At 39.2% G+C, this 16,817-nt stretch overlaps 1 protein-coding gene across 10 annotated transcripts in view; it reads right to left on the reverse strand.

Annotated features, from left to right (window-relative positions):
• The window catches only part of KAT6B (lysine acetyltransferase 6B), a 110,544-nt gene that overhangs the window by 22,295 nt on the left and 71,432 nt on the right, over window positions 1–16,817 (reverse strand). For all 10 annotated transcript variants that reach the window (XM_088168945.1, XM_014879916.2, XM_014879915.2 and 7 more), the window contains exons 11-12: window positions 15,191–15,352; window positions 10,210–10,303 (exon numbers count right to left, since the gene is read on the reverse strand). In XM_088168945.1, the coding sequence (XP_088025071.1) occupies window positions 10,210–10,303; window positions 15,191–15,352 (256 nt within the window). The remainder of the gene's footprint in view (window positions 1–10,209; window positions 10,304–15,190; window positions 15,353–16,817) is intronic.

Raw genomic sequence — 16,817 nt, forward strand, 5'->3', positions numbered from 1 at the left:
ACTGTAACTGTTGAATGAACTCCCTTTAGAAACTGCCTTTACCTTGTGGTGTTTAATGCTGACAGCACTTGAATACTCAGATTGTAAACACATCTCCTGTGCTCATTAGACATTACCTGCTTGCCTTCTTACAGGCTCTCTGTACCTCCACAAGACCAAACTGACCAGACAGGAAGATGGACCTAGGAGGCTTTGCTTAATATAACGAGTACACTGAATATCCTCAGAATCTTGACAGGGCACTGAGGCCAACCAGCACAGACAGATGGCGTCCATACCATTAAACTCTGACTCTCAGCTGGAGTGTTAACCTGGCTGTTAACATAATCCCTCCCAGACTTATGGCTCAGAAGATTGTTATCACACTTGGAAAGTGACAGATGCCCTGGACCAAAACTGTATCAGGGACGGTTTTAACAGTTTTAGAGTAGATAAAGTTCCAGAGCCCAAGAGCTTTTCCTATCATTGTTTTATTCATATCTACAAGGGACAGCCTAGTAGTACTAAACATGAACAAAAGTGAAATGGAGAGTTGAGAAGCCAAAAGGCACATCTAAGAAATCACTGCAAGTACTGAGTTTGCTCAGGTCAGTGGTCATGACACACATACTCCGTAAGATACAAAAGATGCAAGCTGTGTTTGTCTGATGGGAGCAGCAAAATGTCACTGCTGTTCATTTCTCTGCTAAAGCATGCTGTATAACAGGGAATTAACCAAATAAGATTTAGAAGAAAAACACCCCAACAGATGAAGATGGTTATTATTAAATTTGATAGTAATACCTGGTTAGCCAACATATACAGAAATTGCATAACAAAGTGCACATGATCTACCAGGCATCAAACACAAAATGTACCTATTACAGCACACTTCAAAAAGCCCAGAATACAGTAATCTGCTAAATATCTACTGTGATTCCAAACAGTAGGACACAAGGGAAAAATAAAATTTCTTTAGAAGAAGGTAGAACTGACTGATAAAAACGCTGGCCGTGGAAACAAGACATCTGTTAAGGAAGCCACAAGGTTCTCTCTGTGTCTTAACAAAATCTTGACAGGCCTTGCCTGGGCCATGTGCTTGGAGCTCTCACTGCTGAACACCAAAGCAAGGAAGCCATGGAGTACCTCAGCCTTCCTCATATACTGGGTAACCAGGTCCCCCATTTCCTTCCAGACAGTGCTCACATCTTCCCTATTCTTCCTCCTATCACCAATGTATCTGTAGATTTTCTTGTTGCCCTCAATGTCCCCAGGCAGATTTATGAGGGCTTTGGCTTTCCTAACCTGAGCCCTACCAACTCAGCCAATATCTGTTTTCCTCTCAGGGTACCCTTACCCTCTGTAAAAATTTTAATAATTAAAGATGCATTATTTAATTAAAATGTTTTCCACCACCAGTCTTGAGCAGATGGCTTTCCATGTTCACTGCTGCCCTATAAATACAGCTCTGTCCAACAAACACTTACTATCATTCTTACCGTGTCTAGCTTTGCCTTTTCGCTGTTTTCAGTGCTATCTGGAATAAAGATGCTCTTCAGTTAAAACAGCCTTAGCTTCTGTATCTGAAGTGACATGTCTGCTTTCTTTTGCAATTCTGATAAATGTACAGTGTCTTAAAGCTATACAAAAGTGATGCCAAGAAATCCCAAGAGGCTGATTTTCTTGGAATAAACTTAAGTCAACTAAGCTTGATTCAAAATCCATCTTCATTCCCCCCTCATCTAAATCTCAGCTTGACAGAATGCTCCTTATTAGTTATTTAGGAGAGGCCAAACTCAAGCCTTGGGGTCAGCAACATAATCAATCATCAAGAAAAGAACAGAAAATAAGCAGCAGCAGGCAGGCTCCCTCACAAATTTACAGCTACCACAGACACTTTAAATTCATTCCTAAAGGAAAAAGAAAAGAAAAAGCAGATAACTCAACCTTTCATTTGGACACAGTGCATCTGTAAACACCACCACAAAACAATGAGGAGACTGACAGATTGTTCTCTACTGGGGTACACAAGTCAGCCAAGAGTAGAAAACCCCACAACACAGAATGATTCAACATGGGCACCACATGTAACAAACGACACAAGCCTGTTTTACACAGATCCTTAAATCTTCCTAAGTGTCATTTTAGAGTACACCTTTCCAATAAAGCCTATTAAAAAACCCAAACTATTCCTCTCCACCCTTGGTCTTGCAATTTTCACTTTCCACTGCTTGCCACAGCCCCAGCAGTAATAAAACAGTACTTTCAGGAATGTAATGTGACAAAGGAAATGCTGAAATGCTCTCAGTTAAAGTGAATTTTATCTTAAAAAAACCCCATGGTCCTATTTCATCCCCACCTCAATTCCATTTACAGACCACAGCAAAGCATGACTGTGAACAACTTTATTTTAAAAAGTGTGTTTATTCCTAGATTGTATTCCTCTTGTATTTCAATTTTTTTTTAGGGCAAACTGTAAAACACCTTAACATCAGATTTTGGAAAAGAACAGCACAAGAGGTGTTGACTGAATGTGTTCATAATTCCACAGACAACCTAATTTTTCAAATGCTATTTGTACTTCATATTCTTTTTTGATTGAAATACTTGGATACTAAAAAAATTCCACACAAATTTCTTAAAGCGGGTTTTCCAAAATATTACTTTCTTGCCAACAAATTATTTCTCAAAGAGATTAATACTGTTACTGTTATATAAACACATACCACACAAGTAGATCCAAGCACTTGCAGCCTCCTGCAGCTCAGGCCTAGCTCTAAGGTGCAGGCAGGTATCAGCAGTGGCTCCCAGCACTGCCATAAGCACACCACAACCTAATGCCACAAGTGAACACACTTCCCCTGATCTCTCCTAACGCATTTCTTTCAACACGTCATCCACTTTTACATTTTTTTAAAAATTTTTTTATTCCACAAGTCAATTCATGAATTATTAAAAGAACTTAAGTTTTCTCAGTTCAGGATCTATGTCCTGTTTCTATCTGAATAGTTTTAAATCAGTTATTCCCTCTTTAACGTGTTACTTTAAGAGAAGCCTACAGAAGTACTTACCACCAAGTACGGCTACACAAAGCAAATAAACTCTGTGAATTCATCATAATGAAGAAGAAAAACACAATTTCATTACTTCTGCTCTCTTTTGCCCTCACAGCACTTCTCTGTTAGTAGTTGGCCATTGTTTCCATTTTCAAGTATGTTTTAAAGAAGAAATAACACCATTTCTGTACTGCAATGGCTTTTGCTCATTTACTTCATTCTAGTTCCCTACCAAAAAATCAAAACACTTCAATCAAGAAAGCCTTGCACCTTTTCTGAGGCTCTTCCTTTACTGATATACTACTTTTTCAGAGCCCTGTAAAAAAAACCTGATGCAGCATTTTTATTCTATTCCAACACTTATCAATACATTTATTGTATTTAAGAAGCTATTCATCTTCCAAACAGGGTTGACATTTTCCCAAATGCTAGTATCTTACCAGCAATATGTTGCCCTAAATGAGAGGCCACATGTTAGTCCATTACTAGTTTTCAGTTTTGCTCAATTAGATTTTTTTGGCTGGCTGCACAAACATGGTGCTTCACAAAAAAAATCACTGCTTTTCAGGTTTCCACAAAGGAGTAGCCTAATTTACTGTTAAAGCAGAAAGCCTGGAAACACTACAGTGAGAACCACAGCTAAGTGAGTTACAAAATAGATCTTTTGGCACAGCAACATTTTCAAACCTTCTTGATACATTAAAGCACCACAAAGCCACTTTGGAAGATGAAACTAGAAGAAGAGATCATTGTCCAAACTTCAACTAGCCATGGAAAGCTCAACCCTGACTACTCCTGAAAACACTGCAAAGCCCCAAGGCATAGTAATGCATACGAGTGAGAAAACTAAGCCCAAAATTGTCGAAAAGGAATTGCTATTTTCCATCAAAAATAACCTTTTGTCTGTATCAGAAGATAAAGCTTTTCAAGTACAGGAGCCACAAGGAAGTTGAAAATAACTAGCTGATCTTTGAAGAGTAAATGCTGTTTGAATTGACCATATTAAAAAATCAGGGTTTTATTTTTGAGCTGTATGCTCACCTTCAAGCTTAGCAGAAACCCCAATTCTTTCCTTTGACAAAAGCATTGATTTTACAGGCTAGACCAGCTCTTTAACAAACTTGATAGAAGAAAATCTCATCCTTTTCAGTCTTCTTAAACTGTGCTTAAGGACTAACCTGGGTTTCATGGAATGCAGTTTTTTCAGGTTATTTCAAAAGTATCTCAAAACTGCTGGCCACAAGAAATAAACACACTGTCACATCAGTCACTGTCTCATCAGTGCAGGTTTATGCCACCTGTAGACACTGATGGGACAGAAAGCTTCTCTGCCTACAGCAGTTCTCTGGGCTTAACACACAATGCTTAGCACTTCTGCATCACTGGGCACCGAGCAGTGAACATCCTCCGCATTTCCATAGAGAGATGCAGATCTTCTGAAACAAGTGCAAACTGGAAGGGATTCAAGAATGCACTTTACAAAGCTACGCACTTTTTGCCTATTCAGTGCCCCATCATCATCCCTCACTTCTCAAGGCAAGTGAGTATAGGATCATGTATAACAAACACTTTTGAGGACATCTGTACTTACTCCCCACACACTTTCAGTCAGAATATTTCACTGATTCAGCTTTTGTGCTCAAAAGCCCCTAAATGGTTGTATGTGAACATGAGACTGTAGCTATTTGCAGTCAAGAGGACAGGATTAGAACTGAGAGCAAAGAAACAAGCTTCAGTTCCAAGTCTTCAGTCAAGTCCTTCAAATCTGGAAACACAAACACTATTAAGAAGCAATGTAGGCTAATGAATGTTGCCACTAACTGAGCAAGAGTGAATCTCTCTTGATTACCAATTTTAAAATATCACTAATGGTACTGGGCCTCCTTTATCAATGGCTCTGATGCTTACTCATGAAAAGCATTTAGGAGGAAGGAAATAACTTTTCATTAACAGTTTTCCCTTACTTGTAATGCAAATTTTGTTGTTCCTCTCATCCTTTGGAAACTTGCCTTCCCTGGTCCTATACACCTTAGCTGTTGCACAAGTGCTGTTACTGCTGCTGCCCTGCTGCAAATCAGGACATGAAGATTTACTAACCTGTTTGAATGAACAAGAAACAAAAAGCCAACACTTGACCAAGAAACAGATACCAGATTTGGGGAAATGAGCAAACACGGACATTTAACAGAGCCGATTTTCCTACAAGAGAATAAAAGTCTTCATGTAATATAAATTCTATTTGTTTCTTCCACTGTCAGACTTGAATTGCCTGTCCCTAGTATGGTTTTCTCACAAAAAATCTGAGCTACACATCCTAAATCCTAAAGGAGAATCAGGGGTTAAGTCAAACTAAGGAAAATAAAGTCCAGCCTTTTCAAGTTGCATGCAAGAAGTGATAGGAAAGTTAAAGTTAGCACTGACTTTCCCACACAGACAAATGAACCAAAAAAACCCAAAACCCTACAAAACAAAGAATGTATTTAGCCCAAACAGAATCCCAGCATCCTTAAAGCATGTTTCATCTCTTGAGCAAGAATAATAATTTCGCAACAAACAGATAAACCAAATAAAAACAAGGAATTCTGAAGGGGAGGAAGAAACTGCTACAATCAGTTGGACCAGAAACAGCCTCAAGATAAATAACAAAAGGCTACCAAGGACTTGGCTCCTCAGCATTAAGCCCAGTTGTTACTGTAATGCAAATGAACTGTCAACATCCTAGCCAGCACAGTTGGAAAGGTTTATCCTAACAGTCACATGCATTTCTTCTCTTCCAGCTGCTGGCTGGGCCTCCAGCATGGAATTTGCAATCCAGTATGCAGAAATGTGAGACACTGACAAGATGAGCTTTGTGAAGAAGTATGAATCAAAAGAGGGTTTTAAACTTCCAGAAAACAAATATGAAATACTGCTGTATTTCATTCTAGTAATAATGAACTCTATGTTAGATATGCCAAATAAAGAAATACTAATATGTTCTGACACTGCAGTCTAGTGAATAGAAATAGAAAGCATATGAAGATTCCAGGCTTTGCAAGAGCTCAAATCAGCAAAGCAAAGAAAAATGTCTCGTGTAGAGAAGCTGCTCAAGTTTATATAAGAAATGGGTCTGCACAGAGAGAAACAACAACACTGCAGTGCTTGCACTGTCCATGCCACAGCAGCAGCAGGCTGAGCTGACAGAGGACACACAAGGGCTCACCCAAATGCAAGCACACGTAATCCTTGGGACAGGAATGGGAGCTGTGCATCACCACAAAAGGACTTGAAATGGAACAAACCCACAATGGCTCTTATGCAATAAAGCCTGCTTTCTGGGTGTTTCTGGATCTACTTCAGCTGCAGTCTACTTGTCCAAAAACTGTATTTACAGCAAATACAAAAGATGGATGCAGAAGTCAATTCTTCTCCCTCAGATAAAATCCTGTAATCACAATCTAGTAAATGCCACAGAATACAAGAACAACAAGGAAATGAAAACAAAAACAGCCCAAACCCAAAAAGATTGGCAGGAGCTTTCAGTCCTGTAAAAGGCAGGAAGGTATAAATATAACAAGCAAATTAAGACCCTTATTCATTTTCAGGAAATGCTTTTTACGTTAGCTACACTCCAAGTGAAAACTAGGTTCCCTATCCCTATGTGAAAAATCATCCAACTGTTACAAAATAGCATTTAATAAAGCATACTTAGTGTAAACAAAGTACAGACTTCATGTAAACCATTTTGTCTGCAGTATAACACGCTTCAAGCAAACAAAATAGGTTAAACTGATTGTGTTAGAGTGAATTAAGCAAAATGAAGCAGTATCAAGTCCTCAGTTTTACAAATCAATAGTTTAACCATTTAATAAAATATTTATAACTAAACCTTTTTCAATTCCTAAACAGCCCAACAAGTTTCTATCACAGTCAAAATCTCTAACTTCCCCACAATTAATGAAAAATTTTCTTATCAGGCTTTAAAAACATAGATACAAGCATTTTTTTTTTTTTAACAACATTTCTATTTAAATCACGAATGACATACAGCAAACTAGAAATTAAATTACTGCTGAAGGCAGAGTAGCAAATTCAGGCATTTTACAGCACACCTGCTTCTCACAAAAGGGAACCTCCTCTTTTAAAAACTCTTCTTTGCCATAGATGAGATTATAGATTCCTGAAGAGACAGACCAATAGACCTTTATATTGGTGTCTGTAGTGAAAAAAATACTGCTATTACCAGTTTGGATATGAAATACAGGTAAGTTTAAATATAGTTAGGAAAATGTTAAGGTGAAAAAAACAAAAATCAGTGACCAGAAGACAAATACCTATTTTTCCTTCAGCAAAACAAAACAATTTATTTTCCCTTGCTAGTTAGAGAATATATAGACCATATATGACTCATCTGTGAAGATTAAATTAGTTCAAGACAAAAGAATGCATCACTATCTGAACAAACAAATGCATTTCACTTACCAAAAAAAGAAGCAAATTTTTACCACAAATTACATTTTCAGCAGACTGCTGACAAAGCAGAGGTTGTATAGTGGCTTAAAGGCTGGGTTCTTTCCAGCCTATCAAGTGTCTAGATATATAGAAAATAATGTGAGCAGTCAACTGCTTGCACACAGTTCTTAAAATCTTCCCTTCTGTGGTTTATAACTATCATTTTCTGAAAATTACTTGCTCAGTTACATTTTTATTATTATAGTCTAAACACTGTTCTGGTTACTGTTATAAAAAAAAAGACAAGTACCAGTGACTGCTTCACAGATTTCAAAATAGAGCAGTTTACAAGCATTACCCACATAACAAATGAAGACTTAACATTCAGAGCATAAAATTTATCTTGCTATGACTTTATGAGAACATGACAGTCTAGATAATGTCACTGGCAAAGAATGCTTTAAACTATGATAAACTTGGTCTGTTCAAGTTTAGAATAATAACTGGGAGGGTTTACATCTCATCTTCTCAGACCAGTTAGAGCAATTTATACTCAGGAGACCATGAATGAACAGAAAGAGTAAAGCACAAAGAAAATGGGATTTAGTCACAAGGCAGAAACACATCAAACTCCAAGAAAAATAATAAATAATTAATTTTGAAGGGTTTTCCTGTACAAAGACAGATTTTGGGGTCGCTAATTCAGATGAAGCTATGCCCACATGGCATTCAGCCTCTCTCCTGAAAAACGATATAAATACAACGTAGGAAAACTAGCCTTGAAAGCTTTCCCTTCCTTTCTACATCTTGGGAAAAACTGCCACAAGCAGTTCCCTCACTACCTTTCAGGTAGCTTGCACCTTACTCACAGTACAGAGCCAGACTTCCTCAGTCAGCTCTTGGTTCTTCAGTCTGAGTCACAGTAAGCTAAGGGAACCTTTGACCAGAAAACAAAGGGAAAGCCCTGTGGAAAATACTGAAGGGCTGCCTGTGTGCTCACACAGGGGGCAGCCTGGTATCCACAGCAGAGGCCAAAGGTGTCTCTGGCCTGTGCCCAGTTTGTACAGCCCATAGCTGTGACCTGAACGTGCCTGCAAAGAGGGAAGGCCCAGGGATAGCACCAGAAAAGCTCCAAGCAAGCTATCACACAGAACCTAATGATTCCAACAACCCCATGGGCTTCTTCCAGATTCTTCCAGAAGGACAAGAAGGCCAGAACACCCTATTGATTTTCCCAGACTGAGCAGCACAAGGCACAGAGTAGAGCACACATCCAGAGACACAGCATACTCATACCCAGACCTTCTGTGGAATCCACGGGTTTCATGGCTGTGCCATCAGTTTTGTATTTATAACCATTGCAAACTCAACCAGAGTAACATTTGTTGAGACTGTGTTTTTTCAGAGAGAGAGAGAGAGACACCACAGAGTAACAAACAAAGGAAAAGCCTGGAAACATTTACTAGTGCCCACTTAAGAGTTCCTCATCTTTTGCAAAAAAAAAAAAAAATAAAAAAAAATTCTACTTCTAAACCAGGGCCAATTTCTACCTAGGTAAGCTTAAAGTTCTCTCCACAGATCCAGAAATATGTGCCACTTCTGACAGCCTTTGCTAAAAGGTTGCAGAAGGCACACAGTGGAACAGCTGCTGTGTTCCACTCCAGTGACAGCTACATTGCAGTGGTGGATTAAGTGGTCCAGAACCATTTTTACCTAACTCACAGGGGTACAGTGAAGGCTGTTTATTAAGCCATGCAATGATGGGACATACTAAGTATCTTTACACACTCTAGCACAGTCATGCTGAGTACAACACTGCAAGACACAGAACTTGAAAACTCTACAGTTACAAATGATTGTCTTTGTCCTGCTGTTATACTGCAATGTATTATTATTTGCATTTTAATGTTCTTGCATACACCTTCAGGGCAGGAATCCTATTATCTGAACTATCTCTACCATCGTGTAATTCTACAGTGCTTTATAAAACATAATAGTGAAAAGCAACCACATACAATATACACTAACTCCTTATCATCCTCCCTCTAAATTGGAGTAGAAAGATGGATTCAGTAGTAATGACGACACTCAGCTGGGAAGTTTCCTTAGATAATTTTGTTTGGAGTGCCATTGTACATTAAAGATTTGGGGAATAACAAATCTATATTTAAATAAGTGTGCCTGAAGCTTTCTAACAGGTCAGACAGCTCAGCAAAATAAAGCAGCAAGTACATGTACAGCCACTAACACCTACACTCTTTCTGGTAACAATTTTCACTAAGAAAGTGATGAACACAAAAACCAGAATACTTTTCTTCCACGGGGCAATTCTTCAATTAAAGCATTCTTTTTTTTGGCTTAAAGATAAAAGCTAGAAATATTAGAATGGAGAGAATGCCTCAGACTAACACCTTCTTAGCTATAATCACAAATAATTGCCTCTTCTTATACTAATGAGCAAAGCAAAATGGAAAGTAATTTAGACAATTCATTCAGGGTAATAGCTTTGTGAGCTAATATTACTGCCAAGAGATCCATTCCCAATTTCCTCGAGTACAATAACAGAGCAGCACTAAGTTTTTCACTTCAGGGTGCTTTCCTATCCTATGTAAATATAAACAGAAATCCCATTATCTCTTGATAAAAATAACAAAGTGAGTTAAATAAAGTTTCATATGTTACACTTTGATATTACAGCCGTCAGTGCCTTGGATCACAAGTGTAAATAAAATATTTCACTTACTGAAATCAATGAGAAACCTTCCAAATCCTTGCCTTTGGTATTGGGGCATGATCATTATGCAGGAGACATTGTACTTCTGCTGGCAGAGCTTTTCCTGTGGGAAGGAGAAACAGATCAAGTATGTCAAAGCACTGCTGAAGTGGGCAATTGCCTGCACCTGCTACTATCCTTGTAAAATATCCCAATAAGGTGAACAGATGCATGGGTTCAGTACCAAAGTCAAATAATTCCACGTTAATGTCTAATTTTAAGAAAGAAGTATCAAACATACCCTTCAAAATATTTTTAAAATTACTTAACCACTTGGCATCTTAAAATTTAAATATATTGTCAGAATACCATAATAAAGTTTAAATGCAGTAAAGGAGAAAGACAGATACGTAAGAAGAGGGAAATATTTTCCTGCTTCACTGACTATTTTCTCTAGGATATGAAAGTGGAATACAATATCCATACACATGGTGAAGTTGCATTTTCTATAATTGCTACACTAAGTGTCTGCAGGTTTTCACTTTTTTTTTGTCTCCTCTCTGATTATGTGGTCAGGGTGCAGGGGAGGAACCCCACATGTGCTGAACTACGAAGTTATACTTGAAGCATATTATGCTTTTCAAAGCTAGATGCTTATCACCAGAGCACAAATCAAGGCAGAATGCACAGGAACAAAAGCTTTGAGACAGAATGAACTTGTATACAGGCAATGGAGAAATACTACACTGATTGCTTAAGACAACAGAAGCTAAGATTAGGAAGCTGTTCTAACTATAGACGTTTATAGATACTTTCCAGTTTATTGATAAGAAGCAAGAGCTTTGTTACCTTTAAAAGATTACACACCAAAAAAGAGCAATAGGCAGTTTTGAGGAAGACCAAAGCAACCAGAAATATCCAGGTCAGTATAACTGACAAGGAGCTGTGGTAAGCACATGTACAGTTTAAGACACCAGCTATCATTTCAGCCTCCACACAAGATGACACTGGACCAGTGATGACATGACAGGACCACATGCCAGTACATTCATTCTCAAATACTCCATCAGATAGCCAAGCAGTATTTCACAAGGCTTCTTAGTTTCTATAACATAGTTAAATATTTGCTCTGTACATGCTTCCCAAGCTCTCAAAATGATTGCTAGTAAGAAGCCCACATTCTAGCAAAACATTTATGACCAGGTAAAAAAAGCCAGAGCATTTCTGCCAGCAAGAGCACACACACACATGTTCTTTCAAAAACCAGGAGGGGGGACACATAGACAGATGACATGCAATAATTTGAGATGAAGATTTTTCCCTAAGTTTTGGTGGTGATAATATCTGTGATCATCAGATTACATTGTGATCAACACAGACTGGCCAAAAGCAACTGGGGTGAAGTGGAAGAAGAAAATGTATCCATAGTTTGGGTGAAGGTGTGCTAATGACATCCTTCACTCTGCCACCTCAGTAAAGGTAGGACATGGAGATCCATGTGGCAGCAAAACAAGTGTTACTGATGTGTTAGAAACCATGGAAGTGCCTGAGAATGGTCACACAGGAATTAGAACTGCTCCCCCCAAAAAGGCAGCAGGACTGAATCGCCCAACTCGAGTGCACCTACACTGATGCACACAGCATGGTCAACAAACAGGAGTAAATGGAAGCCATTGGGCAGCAGGACAACTAGGACACAGCTGCTATGATGGAGCCTTGGTGGGATCACACAGAGCTGGAGTGCTGAATGGATTGGATGGCTATAAACCCTTCAGAAGGGATAGGTGAGGAAAAAGAGGCAGTGGCATAGCCTTGTATGTTAAGGACTGTCTTATTAAACTTAATCACAGTGGTGAAAGAGTTGAGTGTTTCTGAGCAAGAATCTGAAGGAAGGGTGACAGGGCAGATATGCTGGTGTGAGTCTGTTATAGACCACTCAACCACGATGAAGAGGCAGATGAATTATTCTATAAGCACCTAGGGTTAGTCACATGATTACTAGCCCTTGCTCTTGAAGGGGACTCCAATTTACCAGATGTCTGCTGGAAATACAGCAGAGCAGCAAGGAAGCAGACTAGGAGGTTCCTGAAGTATGTGGAATATAAGTTCCTGATACAGCTGGGGAGGGAGCCAAGAAGGGAAGGCACACAGCTGGACCTGCTGCTTATAAACAGAGGACTGGGGGATGATGTGATGGCTGGATGTCATCTTGGACACAGTGATCATAAAATGACAGCTTCTGTTTCTTCAAGAAATAATGAGAGAGGTCAGCAGAACTGCTACCTTAGACTCCCACAGGGCAGTCTTTGGCCTGTTTAGGACGCTGGTTGAGGAAGTTCCTTAGGACTTTAGGACTCCAAAGGATGCAGTTCTGCAAGGTAAAGGCGTCCACAAAGGCTAGATGTGCTTAAAGAAGGCAATTTTAAAAGATACAGGAGCAGGCCATCCCTATGTGCTTCCAGATGAGCACGCAGAGACAACCTGAGTGGGTGAACAGAGAGCTTTGTCTCAAGCTCACGGAAAATGAGAGTTAATCACCTTTGGAAGAAGAGGCAGGCAACAGGGGGACTTCAAGGGTGTCATGAGTTTTAGAAGGGCCAAAGCACACCTAGAATGCAAACTGGCCACTAGCACACACGACAAAAAATGGTTGTTATTCTGTACTACCTGCAGAATCACTGGGGGTGGAAATAAGGAATTCTCCACTTCCAAGAAGGGCACGTGGTTTCTGGTGGAGGTAAGAGTGTGTGGAGGGTCCACAGATATTTTTTTCCTTTTCCAGAGGAGTGGGTGGCAAGCAATGCAGGGCTGTGTTGCTGGTCCTGCCTGGAGGGCTGGCCACCATTTATTTCCACTGTCTCAGGCTTGGGGGGGGGGGGGGGGGAAGAAAAATGTGGGGGGAGCAGTAGGTCACCTCTGAGCATTTTGCATGTAGTCACCCTCTTTTATACACTGTTATTAGTATTGTTGCTGTTACTGTTCATTTTCTCATCTCATTGCTATTTCCAGTAAATTGTTATCCCAACCCCTAAGCTCTGCATTTTGCCTCTCTATCACTAGAGGGAGTGGGGAGAGGGGAGTGGCTACAATGGGGCTTAATTTCCAGCTGGGCTTAAACCACAACAATGAGGAAAAGGCTGAGGAAATTCACACCTTCTCTGCCCTCAGTCTTTAACAGCAAGATCAGCTGTACTCAGGGTACCCAGACCCCTGAGCTGGAAGACAAACAGAGAAGGATGAAGCCCCTGTGATCCAAAGGAAAATGCTTAGTGAGCTGTCATGCCATTTAAAACATCTACAAGTCCATGGAGTTCAAGGGAACTGGTGGAAGAGCTCACTGAGCCACTCTCCACCATTTACCAGCAGTCCTGGTTAACCATAAAGGTCCCAGTTGACTGGAGATTAGCAACTAGACAAAAAGAAGTGGCAAAAAATGGATTTGGGGAACTACAGGTCTGTCAGCCTGACCTCTTGTACCAGGGGAAGGTGACAGAACAGATGATTTTGACTGCCACCACATGGCACATGCAGGACAACCAGGGAATCAGGTCCAGACAGCTAGGTTTTATGAAAGGCAGGTGCTGCCTAACCTGATCTCCTCCTATGACAGTGTGATCTACCTGGAGGACGAGAGAAAGGCTGTGGATATGTTCTACTTGGGCTTTTCTCTTATTCCCAGTCAGTAGTGACAGGCAGAGGAAATGGCCTCGAATTGCACCAAGGGAGGTTCAGATTGGATGTTAGGAAAACTTTCTTCACTGAGAGGGTTATGAAGCATTGGAACAGGCTGCCCATGGAAGTGGTAGAATCACCATCTCTGGAAACGTTCAAAATACTTGTAAATGTGGAACATGGTTTAGCTGCAACTATTGCAGTGCTGGGGTAACAGCTGGACTTGATCTCAAAGCTGTTTTCCAGCATTAACCATTCTACAATAAGGAACAAAAATCAAGAGACTCACCTTAAGCTGCAACACCTTAAATAAACGGAGAAAATACTTGTCTAAATAAAAGCTGACATGTTTGTCACAAGAAGTTCTGACTGAAGTAAAGACAGTAAGTTGTGCCTACATGTCTCACTTTAATTCCAGCAAGGCCCACCTCTCAGAAGGATGTGGCCAGACATCCAAAAGATTACTGTAAAATATCCAAGGACTCTGGCATGACTTTTGGGCTTCTCTTAACTACCACATTTTCCCACAAATCACTTATTCAAGAAGGAAAATATATAGTCAATAGGAGGTAGCAATACTAGGATGAGGAACTAGTGGATTTCTGAGTAACTGTACCTATTCAACACATCCCTCAGGGGCAAATTACGAACAATAATGGAAGCTTTCCTTGTTGCAGACATATCTCACTATAGTTCACCATTTTTCTTGGTCATATTTGTCAAGATAGTCCACTTAAGTATTATTTTGGTCAATAGCAGCCATCTATTACTTGAAAAATCAGCCACAACTGAGACATCGACTCTAAACAAGGCAGCCACCATGAAGTTAGGCAATGCATTCTTACTTGGGAACAGCAAGTAACTGCATTAGATCAGACTGCACACAAGAGAGCAACATCACTGCCCATTTACATCTAAATAGCCAGCTGGAACTGCCAGCAGTCAAGCCATGAAAACACATCAACATTCCAAGTACCTGCAACTTTTACAAGTTAGACTTGGCATACTAATGCAAAAATGTTGGGGAAGGAAAAAGATTTAAATATTCAACTGAAACTACAACAAATTCTGGAAACAAAACAAATGAAGGAAAAAAAAATCCCCAAACAAGATAAAACCTACCCCATTCATGTGGCTGAACGAATTCTCAATTTGCATCAGTCAGAGGCAAGAAAGTACAATGTATTTGAGACAATGCACATAATATTCAAGATTTACAGAGAGACTTTCAAGCTTATGAGGTTTTTCCCAACTTCTGATTTTTCTTTGCTGTTGGCAAAAGTATTAAGGAGAGCAGGACATTACAAATATTAAATAAACTCACTTTTAAAATTTTTACCTTAGAGAAATATCCAACTAAATGGCAGCCTTTCTCATCATTTTTTGTAAGGACATAGAAGAGGAATGGTTCAACATCATAATACAAGGTTTTGTGGTCCAGAAAGAGCTTAGCTAACAAACAAAGATTCTGACAATAAATTTTGCTCACATTTCCATCAACCTAGAAAAGCAAGACAGATGCAGTTATTTCCATGACACCCACAAGTTAGGACAAAACAATTTACTGAATCAATCATATCATAGAAGGAAACGTGAAAAGTATGGTGTTACAAGAAACAAACAAACCACATCACGATTCAGAAGAGAAATGCCCCAGTTCCTTTTTAAATAAGAAATCTCCAACAAGTGCTAATTACTTTGCATTTTTAAGTAACCTCTGAGTATCTGGCTTTATTAAACAAACTAACTTCACCTTTTAATTGTTCAAGACAGACTTACCTCTTTCACTTTATTCCTGGAATGAAAATGTGTACGACTGGCAGATAAAATGCACTAGAGTTTAAACTGCCTTAAATTGTGGTTTGCTAGAAGGCAGTGGAGTACAACAACTTTTAAGAAAACCCCAAACAAAGAAGTATATTATGTTGAATCCTCAAGGTGTAAGGCCAATAAATGAGTAGCAAATTATATATCAATCACATCAATGGTTTGGATAAATTAGACAAGACAAAATTTCCATGCCAGGATAAAACCCTATTGAGCCAGAGAGGTAAATTTCCTGGCTAAATACTACAATTAGTCTAGGTATATTATGAGTGTAAAGAGTCAAGCTGTGATTCAGACAGCTACAGAAAAGCCAGACTCAAATGCAGATTTCCTAGACCAATTAGGTACTTCCTGAAAGGCTCAGTCAAAGGCAACACATTTTTTAAATAATCTTAATAGAAAGTTTTGCTTGTACTGATTTTTTTTTATAATGACAGTAGCTGTATTTCATTCAGAGAGAAATGATAGGAACTGTGCAGAAAAAGAAGCCATCTTCTATTTTTCATTTGTTTTGAGTAAGAATCCTAGTTACAAATCTAAGCAAAACCCATCCTCCTTTTGGATATATTTAGGGATTTTAAGGGAACATCAGCAGTATAGCTGCATTAAGTGGATTAAAGAAAAAAACATTCAATTAATAGCTACTGCTCCTAAAGTCATCAGGATAAACCTGCATACAGCTCTTAAGAGTCCATCAAATTCATCAAACTCTCTTACAGCACACTGCATTGTCCAAATGCTTTTTATTATTTTTCACACTTAGTAGCAACTGTGCAAGTTAAATGTGAACATTAAGTAAGTAGAAATCACCACTGGGTAAGCCATAAGCCTGAAAACACAAATTATGTGAGCTGTCTTTTTCAGTAAGAACATTTGTACAGAAATGTAAAATTTCTTAAATTTCAGGCAAACACAGCTTGTTCATCAGTTTAAAATGTGAGAAGCGGGGGAAAAAAAGAGAGACAGCAAGCTCTAAAGGAAGCATCTGTCAAAAGTTGCTTGGCTACAGCATAGTAGTAAGATATATCAAAGCCTGCTCTCAAATCTGTCAAAGTCATGCTCTGGGCAGAGGTACATAAATCACAAAATGCCAAACTTATTTCCACTTCTCTCAAAAACAAAGCATGAAGGAAACCACA

The sequence above is a fragment of the Sturnus vulgaris genome, chromosome 8 (assembly GCF_052056855.1).
Source record: "Sturnus vulgaris isolate bStuVul1 chromosome 8, bStuVul1.hap1, whole genome shotgun sequence".
Taxonomy (NCBI): Eukaryota; Metazoa; Chordata; class Aves; order Passeriformes; family Sturnidae; genus Sturnus; species Sturnus vulgaris.